We start from the raw sequence: 17,902 nt of genomic DNA on the forward strand, positions 1-17,902 counted from the left end.
AAATATCTATAGAAGAAGCATGCAGCATAAACAGAATCTCTGTGAGACAGAGAGTGGAGAGACTTTGTTGGATTTGAGTCATTAATTAACCTAACTGCCCTCTTGTGAATGTAGTCTAGAAAGAAGCCTGAGAGAGGTTTTGGGGGCACTGCCCAAGATGCGGGAACAATATTCAATGGTAGGGCGGATTTGTACAGAGTGAACAGCTTTTTGGAAGAAAAGTAGCACAAAGAGCAAAAGAGAAAACCCAGTTATTTAGATGCAGAGAAAGTAATATTTGTGATGTGCTCATGCCAAGACAGATTAGAAGTCAAGGTAATCCCTAATAGAGATAAAGATCTTATCTAGAAATTTGAGTTTCATCAAAGATAAGCATAGGAGCAGAAGAATCCTTTTTATGCGATATAAGGCAAGAGTTTTAGAAGGATTGAAATCAACTAAGTTATCTTTGCCCCACTGGAGAATTACCTGGAGATCAGTATTTAGGGAATTGGTAGTGGATGTTAGAGAAGTTGAAGCTGTTCACGCAGAGCAAGGTTTCTCAAACTATAAGGTGGAATGCAATGTGCTATCATCAGCAAAACTGTGGATAAGATTTTTGGTTAATGGAAGAAGGTCATTAATATACAAGATGAAAAGAGTGGAAGAAAGAACTGAACCTTGTGCATAGTATTAGTGGAGAAATTTGAAGGGAGAGAGTAGTCTACCATCACCTGCAGTGAGTGGTCAGAGAGAAAACTGTATACCCAATTACAAAAAACATTTGGCAAACTATAAGATGGAAGCTCATTAAGAATAATTAAGCTCATTAATTGACAAGAACAAAAGCTTTTAAAATGTCAACTGCAACTGCTTGAATTTGACCAAACTTTGCCATTGAATTTATTCAGAGATGGGTAACATAAGCCTGTATATCACCAGTGGATCCATACTGGTGATCACTGATCAGATGGATGGTTTCTAGATAGTTTTGGAGTTGGCGGTTAATGGACTTCTTTATTATTTTAGAAAGAGTAGAAGTAAGTGCAATGGGACAGTATTAGATGGTGGGGGATTTGTCACCCTTTTTTTGGGAACTGGTTGAATATGAGCACACATCCAATCAGAATGGAAAACACCAGTGGAGTAAGAAAGTATAAAAGGCAAATGAGGAGCACGGGTTTTGAGAACAAGTGCAGAAATACCATCAAAACCTGGTTCTTCCTTGGCATCAAGAGTGTTCAAAATTATTCTGACATTTTGTTGGAACACTACAGGAGACATAATGGAATGTCTTGCGAATGGTAGGAGGTGGTTTATAAGATCATCAAAACACGAATTTGAAGAAAAGTAGGATGCTACCGAATGTGCCTTATCTTTAGCTAAGATGGCTATGGAACTTTACGGTATTGACAGAGGTGGGAAAAACATGCAATCATTAGCTTTGGTAGAGACCAGTATGCTGGACTACCATTTGGACAAGAAGCAAGTTTTATACTCTTAGTCTGTTCAAAATAAAGTTTCGACTGATTAATAACTGCCTTACAATTGTTGTGAGATTGGATTTAGGGAGAAAATGAACCTGGAGATTTAGTTCATTGTTGTGAGATTGGATTTAGGGAGAAAATGAACCTGGAGATTTGGATGCAAACCACTTTTGATATGCAACATTCTTATCTTGGAAAACCAAGGTTTAGATAAAGGACAAGATTTTAAGCTGGAGTGTGGAATAGAGGATTTCATTCATACAGGAATAATTTCACTGACATGATTTGAGGAAAATTGACATCAGAAGACATAAAAGAGTTATCCAACCAAGAAAAGAAGAATAGAAATTGTGCAGGTCATCCCATTGTGCATTCTTGTAATGACAAACAACATGGGCTTGAGAATAGCCACACAAGGAAGGTTCCATTGAAGAAGAGACCATCACCAAGTTGTGAGGACATAGAGGACCGCTCACCTCGAATTTGTACTTGAAAGGGTTGTTTGTGAGAAAAAGATCAAGAGTGTTGGCTGTGTGGTTAGGGTTGTGTTACTATCAGGTAGGTAAATTAACATTTTTTTGCGAGGTCATTAGTAATTACAAAAGACTCAGCATCTAGACCAGCTGGGTCCATGCAACTAGAAAATGGAAGCCATCTGGAATTGTCAACATTTAAACGACCAAGAAAAATTACTTCACTGTTAGGAAAGTTGGACTGGAGGAAGTCAGAGTAATTAGTGGAATTGGGAGAATGATGTTGGCAACAGATGAATTTGACAGAATGGGGTAGAGATTTATTTATTTATTTCATATGAAGTGAGTAATTCACGAAGGAACCAGTTTTTTCCTGCTTCCTTTGTGTGTCATGGCCGTGATATCCAAGTCCGAGGCGGGATTCGAACCCGGGACCTTTGGGTTGCCAGGCAGACCTGGCGAGCCCGGTCGTCGGGGTAAAGATTTTAAGCCAGAGGAGATTTCAAATTACTGAGTCTCTTACAGGGAATATCAGAGCGGACATATGCACAAGTATCACCTTTGAAGCAATAAAGCAAATAATTAGGACAAATGAGATGAGCAGCAGTTAAATCATTCAATAATTGGGATTCTGTCGGAAAAAGTATGTGGGGCATGCCAACCTGTAAGTGAAAATGGACATCATTGAGATTGGATCTTAGACCATGTATAATTGTGACATGAATGAGGAAATGTTTGGGGGGTTTACTTTTTTTAACATAAATTTTTTCCATTAGTTTGACTAATGTTGTTGTTTGGTTTTTAGGAGCATTAGCAAATATGGCCATATTGCTCTGGGGATATGCGGTGGTCATTCCCTGACCTTTCTGCATCCTCCGTATTTGGTGGTCACTTAACTCGAACCCTGGTTTAATCAAGAAGCCTGCGCTATGCACTGCTGCTCCTGCCCAGTTTGACTATGGAGGTGCCTAGTTTGACTGTTTGTGATGTATTCAGTAGTAAGAAAAGGTTGGGATGATGTGTATGAAGTAATGAAATTTTTGGATATGGCATACACAAAGCAAGAATATTCCAAGAATATACTCAACAATGCTTTCCCTCTCTAGGGAGATTAGCAACACTTTGTCTTTTCAAAATTCTTAGTTATTTAATGGATAGCTTATTTTGAGCATAGTAGAAAGTGAATGCTCTTTGGATGATTGTCGCACTTGCACATTTATAATAAAATTTTACTACAAACCTTGTGTTATTTCAAACATGCTATATCTAAAAGTATTTCTTTCTGCAACAAACAAAAAATATTAGCTTACTAAATATAATACTTTTCCTTTTGTAACTTGTATTTTGGCCTAAGTTATATTTCACAGTTTTAGAATTTAACTTAGTTCACTTTATTTCTGCTTCTGAATATGGAAGAAAAGTAGTTTCCTATGTGTTAAGCTACATAAATTATTCTTTCTGAATTCTCAATTAATAAGTTCTGTTCAACTAAATGCAGATTTTATATATGCTAAAAGTGTTCATTTTCTCAATAACTTTTCTCTGAAAAAGTATTCAGAAAATATGATTGCTTTACCATATGAGAAGTGTTCACATCATATATCTTGTTTATTTTACTGAAGGATTCTGTTTTATAAAATATTTGCTTTATGCCTCTTTGCCGATACACAAAATTTACTTATATTTTTATTGGGACAATTATCCTATATCTGTGTTGTTAGAAGGAATCACTGACATAATCTGACATGTTTGTGTTATGGAATCCACAATTGGATCCATTAATTTCCTGATTTTGTGTCTGTTACATGGCTGATAATTAACATAGAAGATAATATTAAATGATAGATATAAGTGTAATTAATATGGTATTAATCCAGGTATAGCTGATAATGACACAAGATTCACTCCTGATTGCAGATATTTTTTTACGAAACAAATGGGTAAGATTTTGAATATCCTTTAGTTGATTTTATAAAAACTGTGTTAGGCTGAATCTAATGGAAATTGATTCTCTTTGTATTCTATGGCTAGATCAAAGTTTTTCAACACATCTTCATAAAGTTTTTATTTTAGGACCTTTTACATTTAGAAACTCGTGTTCATATGATGTAAATTATTTTCTTATTTACTTTTTATTCTTTTGGTTGGTGCAGCAAAGTCGTCCTTTTGTTTCCTTGCACTGTATGGCTAATACTTTTTGTTTGGTTTTTAGGAGCATTAGCAACTAAGGCCATATTGCTCCGGGAAATGCGGTGGTCATTCCCTGACCTTTCCGCATCTTCCGTATTTGGTGGTGACGGGCTCGAACCCCGGTCTAATCAAGAAGCGTGTGCTACGCACTGCTGCTCCTTCCCACCTGGCTACGCACTGCTGCTCCTTCCCACCTGGCTATGGAGGCGCCATGGCTAATACTAATGATAGATGTAAAACGTGAGGGCAAGGTTGTAGAAAATGATAAAATAGATTATTAATATTTTGTATATTAAACTGAGAACTACCTTGCTTTTTCGTAGTTCCCGGTTTAATGTAGAGGTTAAAAAAAAAATAAAAAATAAAGAAAGAAAATCCTAATTTTTTTGTATGAGAACATAGATTAAGAGAAGAGTCTTGACAAAAATAACCTTTGCCTGTTTAATTTGTCAAGTTATTCAACAGATTTTAGTATATGCCATTAATAAAATATTTTGATGTCATTGGTTAATTTACTTTTGATTTAATTATTCTCATTTATTAGTGAATTTTTATTTAAATATTTACTTTTACAAGCAATTCTTTACAGTTTTCTATAAAAATATTTTTTTGTTTCATTAATTTGAATTTATTTTATTTTTTTCTGATAGCTGGCCTTCAAAATCTTGCTTCTGTTCATGTGGTTTCAGAGGAAGAAGAAGGAATTTTAGAGGGTAGAAGTAAAGGAAGAGGATTGGTTTCCAGTAATGATGACAAAATTGGTAATAAAATAAGTAAATGTGTATATTTATTTATTAAACAGTTAAATAAGCTACTTTTTAATCTAATTTTTTTTTTATAATTTCAATCTTGATATTTAAGGCGACTATATAAAAACTTTCTATTTAAAAAATAAGATAAATACTTGGCAACTGTTTTTATTATGGTTAAGTCAGAATGCTAATATTTGTAGGATTACTGAAGACTTCACAAAACTTTTTAGCAATTTTATTAATTTTAGCAAACTACAGTAGTACTCTGCAGCATTAAAAGATTTCAGAAATTGCAGTTTCTGGCATTTACAAAGAAATTTACAAAGAACATTATGGTATAGTGTAACTTCGTAACATATATATTGAATTGATAGCTGAGGTATAATGTACCTTAAGTATTGTGTAGTCAAGTATAGTATAGTAAATTAATCAATTAAATTTATTAACCTTATTAGTTTTCGTTGTTAATTAATTAAATCATATTTAAATGGAAATCAAGCCCCAGACTAGAGCAACAAAGCGACGTGCACAAAGTAGCGGGAGTGCTGTGGCTCGTGGGAGAACTGAAGGGGGCGATTCTCAAACACGTCACAGTCTAAAGAAATGTTTGCAGATCCTTCTGGGACGGGACATTATGTTGCCAAGGAGATGTGTTTGTGTATGCTTGATGTAAGCAGTGTGGAGAAGTTAGAAGCCAACTCAGCATTGTTATGGGCCTTTATGAGAGCTTGAAGGACAGGGTAGATACCTCGAAGGACTTACATTGGGGGACCCATCAAACTCTCAGTTCCCCACATCAATACCAGAGCTTGTACTTGATCATTCAGCAACACAGTGGCAACCTTCAGGGAAGAATGTGCTGGTCTCGCAGGAGCTAGTTATTATCAGTGACTCTATTGTCAGGGAGACGGGAAATGTATTGTGCAAAAAGGATAGGTGGAATAGGACCAGGGTATGTCCACCAGGGGCATAAGTTGATGATGTTGTAGAGCAGATATCATCTTTTAAGGACACAAAGATAGATATTGTTGTACATGTCGGCACTAATGACATTAAGAGTAGGAGATCTGCAGACTTACTTAACAAGTACAAGTTAATGTTGAAAAAAAGTCACAAATTAGGGTTAATTTGCAAGTGCTTGCAATTCAGCCCAGACATGATAGGAGGGAGTATATGATAAGAACCTTGTCAACCAATTTGGCCCTGGAGAGATTGTGCAAGGCTCATGGGGTAGAATTTTTCTCAGTGTGGTCTGTGCTTGTTAACAGGAGAGATTGCTTCTACGGGGATGGGATACGCTTAAATAGAAAGGGTGCAAGAATATTTGCTGATGCTATTGAGGCACTGTTAGGTGGGGCAGAAAACTGCTAGCTTGGGGGGGATTCACAGACTGATAGATTAACAGTAGCCGCAGGCAGAGGTGGATTTGATTCTTGCACTGCTTCTATTGTAATGAGCAGCAGCCTGCAAAGCAAGGTACTGGTGATTTCAAGGAAGTGCCGGAAGCCATCATGGAACAAGTAAATACATGGGTTGTGTTAGGGTAACTAAGAGTAAGAATAGGTGTATGTATACTTCCATGTACACCAATGCTAGGATTATAGTAAATAAATTTGATGTGCCGGTCAAGACATCAAAAGCAGTTATTGTTGGGAAATTAGAGACGTGGTGCCACATGGATATAAGCATTGCAGAATTGGAATTTGGGGAGTACACTGTGTACGAAAAGGACAGACAGGACAGAACAGGAAGGGAGAAGGGGTTATGCTGTTAGTTAAGAAACACACAAAACCTAAGGAAGTGCATCTGATTGACATTGGTGGACAATGTAATGTTGAGTCAGTGTGGTGTCACACCACACTGACTCAACACACTGAACTGGGAAAGGGAAAATGAGAGGAGGTGTGTGTTATAGGCCTAATGAATCTGATGAGTATAATGAACATTTGTATGGAGAAATAGTGGGCCAATAAACCAGATTGTGTTATAATGGAGGATTTTAATTTCCCAGATATTGATTGGAACTTGTGTGTTGGTCACTCGCACACTAGAAAGACCTTTGTTGATTAATTGGATCACTGTTTTCTTCAGCAATATATCTGAGAGGCAACCAGAGGGAGTAATATTCTTGATCTGATTATCAGCAGTGATTCTTCAGGCATTAAGAATCTGCAGATAAAGGAACCACTAAGTGGCAGTGATCACAGTGTACTGATGTGGGATTTACTTAAAGATGTAACTACCATCAGGGGTAAGGGGAAAGATTTTTGCTTTCGTAAAGGTGACTACAGTGGCTCAGAGAGTTTTCACATTCTATTCAGTGGGATCAACTGATGTTACTAATGATGAATTCTAAATGGTAAGCCTTCAGAGACTTAATTTTGGAGGGTACTAGGCTTTTCATATCATCTAAGAAATACTGTTCAAGGTTTAGACCTAAATGGATATCAGATGAATTAATGCAGAAAAGAAAAATGCATGGGATGCATATAAATTATCAGGCAACACAAAAGCCTATGGCAGATATAAGCTAGTCTCTAATAAAGTCACAAAGGAGATTAGGCAAGTGAAGGCAGAGTACAAGAAATCTTTGGCAAAGGATGCAAAGAATTCTTTACTTATGTAAACTCTAGAAGCAAAGGGATGAATCTGATTGGTCTACTTAAGAGAGATGCTTTGACTATTGATGATCATGCTCAGGTAGCAGATAAACTGAATGAGTTTTTGCATCTACATTCACGCACGAAGAGTTATTCAAGGAGATAAATGCCAAAGTTTATCAAATGCTAACAAGGAGCTAAGTGATTTTGTAATAACTGATATCAAAGTGGAGGAGAAATTATTGAAGTTAAACCTAAGGAAGGCACCTCGGGATGGGATCTATCCAGCTATATTAAAGGAGGCAGCAAAGGAAGTAAGCAAACCCTTAGCCATTATTATGAGGGCATCCCTAGACTCAGGGGAAGTCCCCACGGATTGGAAATGTGCAAATGCTTCCCCAATTCACAAAGGGGTATCAAAGGGTGACATGAGTACTTACAGACCTGTTAGTTTGACTTCTGTTCCAGGGAAAATAATGGAATCACTGGTTAAGGAAGCGATATAGGATCATCTAGACAAGACTGCAGTTATAGTTCAGAGACAGCATGGGTTTGTTAAGGGGAAGTCCTGTCTGACAAATTTGATTGGATATTATGATGTGGTCACAAAGGAATTTGATGCGAAGAATAATTTTGATATCATACACAAGGAAAAAAAGATGGTTGAGTGGAAAAAAGACAGAGAGTGGTTATCAATGGACTAATGTTATTAGTGGAGTCCCCCAGGGTTTGGTCTAGGGCCCATTGTTGTTTTTGGTATTTATCAATAATATTGATGAAGGTATATCAGGATTAATGTTTAAGGTTGCAGACAATATGAAAGTTGGCAGGGTTGTTAATGACAATAATGATAGTACGCTACTGCAACAGGATCTGGAAAAATTGAGCAGATCGGCTGAGAGGTGGCAACCGAACGTTGACAAATGAAAGTACTACCTATGGGTAGCAGTAACGCCAGAGTACAGTATCAACTGGGTGGTACTACACTCAGAGTAGTGGAGAATGAAAAGGATCTGGGGGAAATTGTGCAGTAAAATAGGAAATTTTTCTGAACAGTGCAAAAAAGGCTGCAAGAGTAGCTCATGGTGTCTTGTCAATGATATACAGGAATTTTGCTAGCTTGTCGTTGATAGTTGGAACAAACTTCCATCTGTTGTAGTGCAGGCCAGGAACTTAAATAAGTTCAAGGCAGAACTAGACAAATATTTGGAGTGAATGGATGGGTGAATTGGCTTTCTTGCATCATATTCCCTGCTAATGCTAATATATAGAGGAAGTTACTCATTTGCTTATGCACTAATATTAAAAGCATCGTAAATAAATTTGAATTTGAAGTATTGATTAAATCATCAAATGCTGATATTATACTAATATCAGAAGCGCAGTATCACTGATATATGAGATGCAAAATTTGATTGATGTGTAAAGAAAGGATGAAGAGGGATAGGGAAGAATTATATTTTTCATCGTGAACACAGATTCAAAAACTGTAGCCAATAGGGAAACAATTGCAAGAACATTAGCATTAGCAAGGGCACATAATGCAAGAAAGCAAGCTTATGTAGCATCAGCTAAAACACTCTCTCTCTCTCTCTCTCTCTCTCTCTCTCTCTCTCTCTCTCGTCATTTCATCCCATCCACTCACTCCAGGGCACCACCTTAGCCAGGTGGGAAAGACCAGCAGTGCATAGCACACCACGCTTCTTGATTAGACCGGGGTTCGAGCCCGTCACTACCAAATACAGAAGATGCGGAAAGGTCAGGGAATGACCACCGCATATCCCATCTTTTACTATATTTCTGGATTTTGAATTGCAGTATTATTACAGTATTTTTCATTGTTGAAAAGGTAATATTTCTTTCAAATGAAATTTCTGTGTAACAATTTTTTTCAAGGGAACGATCAATTTCGTTATTAGCATTTTAGCATTAGCAAAAGTTATATAGAGGTCTGACTGGATATATATATATTTTGCCTCATTGTTCTTCTGTTTTTTGCACCCCTTAAAAAATATCACCCTGGACAAAAGCCCTGCTAGCCTATACCTTAATCCGGCAGTGATTTTGGTGGTTGTTATGGTAGCACAGTATACGACTGTGTGGATGGCTTCCAGTGTTGCACCATTGTTGTTGAGGTAATATGGTATTATTTTCCATTTGAGGTTGTCTGTGACCCTCCACAGGATTCTGTTGCTTTGGTATTATGTTGGTCTTTGTGAGATCCATTCCCTTGAATTCTGTTAGAGCCTTCTATTCTGGCTATCATGACCTTGTTGCTTTCCACTTCAGATGCTCTGGATTGTATTTCTTCTTACTCTTCCTTCTCTGGTTTCATGTCCACATTCTTTGTTCTTTGTAGTTAGCTGCTCATGTCCTGCTTGATTTTTTCCAAGATTGCAGGAGCTATCAGGTTCTTCTTGATGATGGTCCTTCTCTGGTCCAGTATTCACTGTTCAGTGACATGAATATCTGGGAATCATTCCAACCACTTCATATGGAGTCTTGACCTGTACATGGTCATATCAGTCTTTAACTTGTTTATTTTTTAGTGTGCTCACATGATGTATGTATTCATTTTGATGCTTCATTTCATGTGTTGGCATTTTCTTTCACCCAGGGTGGTTACTTGTGCAGGAAGCACTTCCATTTGGTTGGGCTACATGGTTTTGCCCTTCCCTTGTGGAAGCCTTACAGGGGACAGTGTAAGACTGTCTCTGACTTCTCAAGCCAACCCCTCTGCCTAAGACCTGAATGCAAGTGACTTTATCCTGTGCCACACTCAATGCAGCATGATTATTACTTCTCTTTGACATCATCATCCGTCTGTGGAGATGGATCTGTTTAGCTTCGGCTTATGTCCAGTGGTAGTGTTAGTTCTTAGGAGCAACAGCTCGCACCACTATTTGCCTCAGCTGTCACTTCAACCTTGGGGGAGGTAGCTCCGCTGAAGCAACTTTCACAATGTTTATTATTATTATGTCTGATGTTATTATTGGTTGAGGAACTCCCTGGCTATTCTACAGGTGTTTAGGATTGTGACTTTCTGGAGGTCTTTGTAGGTGTTCTCTGGGAGACCTATTGCTGCTAGGCTGTTATTTAAGATCTTTGGCACCATACCAGTGATTGACACGATGATTTGGATGGTCATTACTTCTTCAGTATGTCACATCTCTTTAATTCCCTGCCTTAGATCTGTGTACTTCCTGATTTTTTTTCTTTGTGGGTTTTATGGAGGTTGCCAGTGTTGGGCCTTGCTAAGTCAATCAGATAGGTAGGCTTTTCCTTCTTGTCGACAAGGGTTATATCCGGTCTGTTGTGCAGGATTGTCTTGTCCGTTATTATGATGTGGTCGCAGTACAGCTTTTGGGTTGGGGGTCTCTACTACAACCTGGTGTTTGTACTTGTAATACGGGCACCTCCGTAGCCAGGTGGGCAGGAGCAGCAGTAGTGCGTAGCACACACTTCTTGATTAGACTGGGGTTCGAGCCCGTAACCACCAAATACGGAGGATGCGGAAAGGTCAGGCGATGACTACCGCATATCCTGGAGCAATATGGCCTTAGTTGCTATTGCTCCTAAAAAAAAACAAACACAAATAACAAATAACAAAAACTTGTAATACAGTACACTTTCTTTGTTGTTGTTATTATTATTCATTTTTTGAGGGTACTTTTGTACCATTATCTCTGCCAGATATTTGAATTTTATTGAATTATTTTAATTTGCAATTGCTATATTTTAGCTTACTGTTTCACACTGCTTGTTCCTTGGTTTTATTAACATCCATTTTTGATTGTGGTCTATCTTGATATAGTAAGTTAAAATCCAGTATAAATTCAGTATTGCTTCTATTCTTTCTTACCCTTCTGCAAAGTATCAAAGCCACTGGCACTAATTTCAGTTTGCTTGTGATTTCTTTCTGACTTTTTATATTAGACATGATGTTATTACTGTAGTAGTTATTAAATTGAATTGTTTTAGTTAGCAAAATACATGGTGCTTCCATAAACTGCTGACAATCTGTAGCAACTTGTAGATATAGTATGTGACATTGTTTGTCTCCTTTTATGTATACAAGTATTTGAGTTTAATTTATTTTATTATAGCTGCTTTGCTCAGATCAGCACATCAAAAGAGCAGCAGAAGTTCAACAAAAGAGGTATTCCCTCTTTTGTTTTCATTAAATTGTTTTCCATTTCTTTAAGAAATTTTATTTTCTACTGGCATGTGTTTTTTTTCATTTTGTATTTTATTTTTATTTGTACATACATCCACAAATATGGGATGTCATGAAATTTATGAAATTAATGTATTTAATTTTAATTAATTGTCCATTTTAGTATCATCAAATAGTGATCCCCAAAATAATGGTGACCCTGCAAAAGATGAAAGGTTTTCTTTTACTGGAAATATTCATCTTGTTCAGAGACCAAAACTTCCCTTATTGCTTAATGCTGGTGATTCTGCTACCGGGATGACTTTCCAAAATTTAGTAATCAAACCTGGTGTGTTGCGTGTGGGTAGCACATATCTGGTGGAAGTTAATGTCAAATTATTAGGTAAGCTTTTATATAAAATGAATGTTCTTTTATTTTCTACCAATATTAAATATTTATATCATTAATAACCGACAAGTACAGTAAACCCCCGCTATTCCCGGGGGTTACATTCCTGAGAAATGCCGCGAATACCGAAAACGCGAATACTGAGTTATGGCTCCCATAGTAATAAAGGGGTTGAAAGTATGAAATATATAAGAAAAACTAGTCTAAAATTTTGTCAATGTATGTATTATACGTACCTTCATAATATGGCTATGTACATAGTGAAATGCAAGCATATGGCATCGAAATGAAAATAAGAAACAATTTAATATTAAATGTAATATTTATTAGAAATTTCAAACAAATCTTTCAAACCAGCGCCTTTGCTAGCTAACAAACTTATCCCACCAGTGCTATCACCAGTTTCGCTAAAGTGTTGATAAAGGAGTTTTGCCTTTTCACGAATGATGAGTGAACTTAACGGAATTTTATTTTGAGTTTGGTCTTCTATCCAAAGATTTAAAGCTTTTTTCATTTTTTCTAATTTAACATTATGAGTTACAGTGCAAATTTTTGAAGCAATTAGGGCGTTTTCACTGACACTACGGCCGATTTTTTTCTTCCGATTTTTGATTGATCATACCGTTGACTCATTGATTTTATGTTTTGCCACTGAGGAGACACTTTCACCATTAGAAATTTTGTCTAATAACTCAATTTTATTCGCTAATGTCATCACCTTCTTTCATATTTTCCCATTTCCCTTGTTATTCGTAGCCATATTTTTGTACAGGTTAGAAAGAACTTGTCCACAATAAAGTCGCTTTCTTCCGTTAACACACTCGAAAAAAGTCTGTTTTACACAGCAAAACGGAAGATTTATCACTTTTGTAAGCATATCAATTTATAAATTAAAAGCAAACGATGAAACCTTCCATGACAAGCGCATAACACATACTGAACAAGGATTAGCGAGAAACATCCATTCTCGCGATTTTGTCACCCCACTCTCCCCACCCACTGAGCGCTGTTTTGACCGAGAAAGATAATTTTAGCCACGCTTGTGTTTTTTTATGGTGAAAAATGTTCACGGCGCTTTAAAATTCACATTTTTTTAGGTTTCATTTTATATTAAATCAGCAACCGCGAATACCCGAAATCGCGAATACCGATACCGGGACTAGCGGGGGTTTACTGTATAAAGTTATAGAATTCTTATAGTACCGTGATAATAGTACTAAATATAAAAATAGCGAAATGCTTAAAGTGCGGTACTCACCTTGAATATAATCTGCAATAGTTTTATGAAAAGACTGATGGCTAAATATAAGGTGGAATGGTTAAGTTAATGCATTAAGGTGGGATGAGATTTAATTTAACGGAATTTTAAAATAAGCGCAAGGAAGCAGAAGTACACTACTCCGTCCCTGGTTGTCACAAAGTAGAAAATAGTTAATCTGGAACATAAAAGAATTGATATTGCCAATAGTCATGACGACAGACTTTCGTTAAGTTATAACGTCTTCAGTTGGTGGTGTTAAATGAGACATAACGCGTGCTGTATTTTAAGGAATTTTCTATACTCTCGTGATACTCTTTTGGACACGTGGGAATCTCAGATGTGAGAGATTCCAAGCCGAGGAAAGGTGAAAGGGAAGTTTTGCGTTTAGGATGTTGAGATTAGTGTTGTGTTGAAACCATTCAATAATGAGGGCTTCATATTGAAGAATTTTGTGGCTGGTTTTAAGTCTTATAATGGTGATAGCAGAGTCAATTAAAGGAGTGTGATTGTGGGTTTGGGCATAAATTGTGAGTTCTGTGCTGGCTTGTCCCGATCTAAGACTATTATAGTGGTAGTACGCGCGAGTGTTGAAGGTTTTGGTAGAACCAAACTTGGTAGTAGTACTACCAATATATTGTTCAAATCGTTGGTTGGGTATTTGTGTGTATCTTTGTAAGTGTTGAATAAGGATCCGAGTTTATTATAAGCTGAAAAAAATAAGGGAGATATCAGTACCTGTAAACACAGGCGAAATATAATTTACTTGATTAAATGTCAACCAAACTGTGATCCCTGTTATACTGGTAGTACTACTACCAAGTTTGGTTCTAACAAAACCAGGGTATGTCTGCCGGGAGCAACTATTGATGATGTCACCAACAGATTGTCAGATTTGAAAGGGGGTAAAGAAAATATTATTATTCACGTGGGGACAAATAATATTAAATGTACACGATCTGACGATTTGTTGGAAAAATTCAGGACCATGCTGAGGAAATGTCGCGAGCTAGGCCATAATGTCTATGTGTCTGCAATTCTGCCCAGACACGATAGGAGGGATTATATGTTAAGAGCCTTGTGGATTAACTCAAGACTTGAAGGAATCTGCAAGGCTTTAGGGGGTAAATTTCTATCAGCATGGCCCACACTTGTAGGTAGAAGGAATTTGTTTTGTAGAGACGGGATACACTTAAACAAAGGTGGTGCAAAAGTTTTTGCCAGTATTATTGAGGATACCTTAAAGGTTCAGGGAAACTGCTAGTTAGGGGGGATGTGGGTAATACTGACAAGCGTTTATCCGATAAGATTGGTCAATGTAACTCTTGCACATACCTTAAGAGTTCTTATCTGTTACCCCAACTGGATGTATTATCTAGATGTTCTGGGGGGGCAAAGACGTTTCACGTGAGCGGGTAGCTAATATCAGGGAAGAGAGCCTAAAAAACTTCAAGGGTTGTTAAATATACAAGAACAGTAAATCTTAATTGTTTATACAGTAACGTTAGAAGTGTCGTCAATAAAATGAGCGAATTCGAACTGCTGGTTAAAACAAGTAACGCAGACATAATAGGGCTTACAGAGACGTGGTGCCACCCGGAAATTGGGGATGATGAGTTTCAGTATGGCTTGTATAATGTATTTAGGAAGGATAGGTTAGATAGAAGGGGTGGTGGGGTAATGCTTCTTATCAGAAGCAGCCTGAGTGCGACGATAGCTTTCCCGGATTCAGACATTTCACATGCTAGTATAGAGTCTGTATGGTGTGAGATAGTTGGAAACAAAGGTATAATGCGAGTAGGAGTAATCTACAGACCAGGTGATTGTGAAGATTATGACAAAAGCCTCTACATGCAAATGGAATGGGCAAGTAAGCGTCAATGCCTTATTATGGGTGATTTCAATTTGCCTCTAATTGATTGGAGTAAATGGGAAGGAAACTTGACATGGGGAACAAAATTTTTAAATCAACTAGATGACTGTTATTTGTATCAACATGTCAGGGAAAGTACTAGAGAAAAGAATATCCTAGACCTCATCATCACACATGAATCAGATGACATAACAGGGCTGACAGTAGAGGAACCAGTAGCAGGAAGTGATCACGGAGTTCTACGGTGGATGATGATGAGAGAGGTAGCAGAAGTAAAAGGCAAAGGAATGGGTTTTAATTTCAGAAAAGGAAATTATGATGCCTTAAGGTACTACATGGCCTCTATTAACTGGGTAGATATCGCGCAGAGAATGAATACAATTGAACTGTGGTACGCTTTTAAAACATTAATCACAGATGCCTTGAATGCATATATACCATTAAAAAAACACTCCATGAGAAGGGTTCCAAGTTGGATGAATAGTGAAGTTGCCGCATTACTTGAGCAGAAAAAGGTGGCATGGAAAGGTTACAGAGCAATAAAAAGTACTGAAGCCTATAACAGCTACAAGGTGATGTGTAATAGAGCCACAGAAAAGGTTCGACAGGCAAAGGCAGTTTATGAGAAATCACTAGCAAACAGAGCAAAGAGGGGGGATAAAGAATTCTTCACATATATAAATGCCAAGAAGAGCAGGACAAACCAGATTGGACCTTTACATAAGGGAAAGGGGATAGTAATAAATACACCAGCTGCCGTTGCAGATGAACTCAACAGTTATTTTGCATCGATATTTACAAATGAAAAGCCTTTTGTGGCAATGGGAAATTGTGGGAGCGAAGTTAAAAAATATGTAATTAATGACATTGAAATTTCGCAAGATTATTTAATGAAAAAACTTTCGAGCCTACAGACCAGTAAGGCTCCTGGAGTTGATGGAGTATACCCTATAATCTTAAGAGAGGCAGTAAGTGAGTGCATTGAACCATTGAGGCTAATTATGCGAGCATCACTAGACTCTGGGGAGATTCCCTTGGATTGGAAAAGTGCAAATGTATCTCCCATACATAAGGGTGGCTCTAAGAGTGAAGTGGGATATTATCGACCTGTCAGTCTGACTTCAGTGGTAGGGAAAATCATGGTGGCAATGCTCAAGGGTGGATTTCAGGATCATTTGGGTAGAATCGAAATTCTCAAGGATATTCAGCATTGTTTTGTAAAGGGAAAATCATGTTTAACAAATCTGGTTCGCTATTTCGAAAGGGTCACTCACGAGCTGGATTTAGGGAATAATTTCGACATTGTTTATTTAGATTTCAGCAAAGCTTTTGACTCAGTCCCACATGAGCGGTTGCTTTATAAGCTGGAACAGGTTGGAATTACTTTGAAAATCCTTAGATGGATAGAAGGATGGCTTCAGGGCAGGAGGCAGAGGGTTGTGATAAATGGCTATTCCTCAGATTGGGTTGATGTAAGAAGTGGGGTTCCCCAAGGATCAGTATTAGGACCACTGTTGTTTTTAATTTTCATAAACGACATTGATGAAGGGATAGAGGGCGTGATGTCTAAATTTGCAGATGATGTTAAAATTGGAAGAGTAGTTAATGATCACTGTCAAGCTGAGCTTCTTCAGAGAGACCTAGATAGACTTCAGGAATGGTCAGAAAAATGGCAGCTGTGCTTTAATCCAACAAAGTGTGAGGTATTACATCTGGGAAACAGTAATCCCAAAAAAACTTATTCACTTGGTGGAGTTCAACTAAACCCAGTACTGGAGGAAAGGGACTTGGGTGTTACGATACGGTCAGACATGAAATTCTCTGAGCATTGTAAACAGGTTGCAAGGAAGGCCCATGATGTCCTATCGATGATCTATCGAACTTTTGCAAGTAGAGATAGGGACGTGATAATCCCATTATATAAGGCTTATGTTAGACCACACTTGGAATACTGTGTTCAAGTATGTGGAGACCGCACCTAAAGAAAGACATCGAGCTTCTTGAAAGGGTGCAAAGAAGGGTAACTCGCCTGGTGAGATCAGAAAAAAGGCGTCCTTATGAAGAAAGACTTCGAATATGTGGGTTGCAGAGTTTGGAAACTAGACACCTCAGAGGAGATTTGATTGAGGTGTTTAAGGCTCTGAGAGGCATCAGTAAAATGAATGAGGACAAAATTTTCAAGATTATAAATGATGCTAGAACTAGGGGGCATAAATTCAAGTTACGGGGGGAAATGTTTAGATTGGACTGCAGGAAGTTTTATTTTAGCCAGCGAGTTATAAATTACTGGAATAAGTTGCCTTCATGGGTGGTAGAGGCCGACAGTTTGGGGAAATTCAAAGGTCATCTGGATAGTACTTTCGTGTAAGGGAAGCGCATAGGATGATAGGTTTAATTTCCTTTTTATTTATATTTTATTTTATTATATTTTTTTATTTATTAATTATTATTATTTAGTTATTTATTTTATTTATTTATTTTTTTTTTTGTTTTTATCATTGTTTTGTTTGGATTTTTTTTTTTTTTGGCTGGTGCAGCATAAGCCATAGGCTTTCTTGCACCATGCGGCCGTTACTAATACTAATACTAACCTCCAACACTCACGCGTACTACCACTATAATAGTCTTAGATCGGGACAAGCTAGCACAGAACTCACAATTTATGTCCAAACCCACAATCACACTCCTTTAATTGACTCTGCTATCACCATTATAAGACTTAAAA

General features: G+C 37.4%; 1 protein-coding gene across 1 annotated transcript in view; it reads left to right on the forward strand.

The window, feature by feature from the left end:
- The window catches only part of LOC150079403 (polycystin-1-like protein 1), a 445,550-nt gene that overhangs the window by 100,172 nt on the left and 327,476 nt on the right, over positions 1–17,902 (forward strand). Inside the window, exons 12-13 of the mRNA XM_090383053.1 lie at positions 4,780–4,890; positions 11,822–12,040. Of these exons, the coding sequence (XP_090239179.1) occupies positions 4,780–4,890; positions 11,822–12,040 (330 nt within the window). The remainder of the gene's footprint in view (positions 1–4,779; positions 4,891–11,821; positions 12,041–17,902) is intronic.

This window comes from Mastigoproctus giganteus, chromosome 10 (genome assembly GCF_048544385.1).
Source record: "Mastigoproctus giganteus isolate SK-2022 chromosome 10, ASM4854438v1, whole genome shotgun sequence".
Lineage (NCBI taxonomy): Eukaryota > Metazoa > Arthropoda > Arachnida > Uropygi > Thelyphonidae > Mastigoproctus > Mastigoproctus giganteus.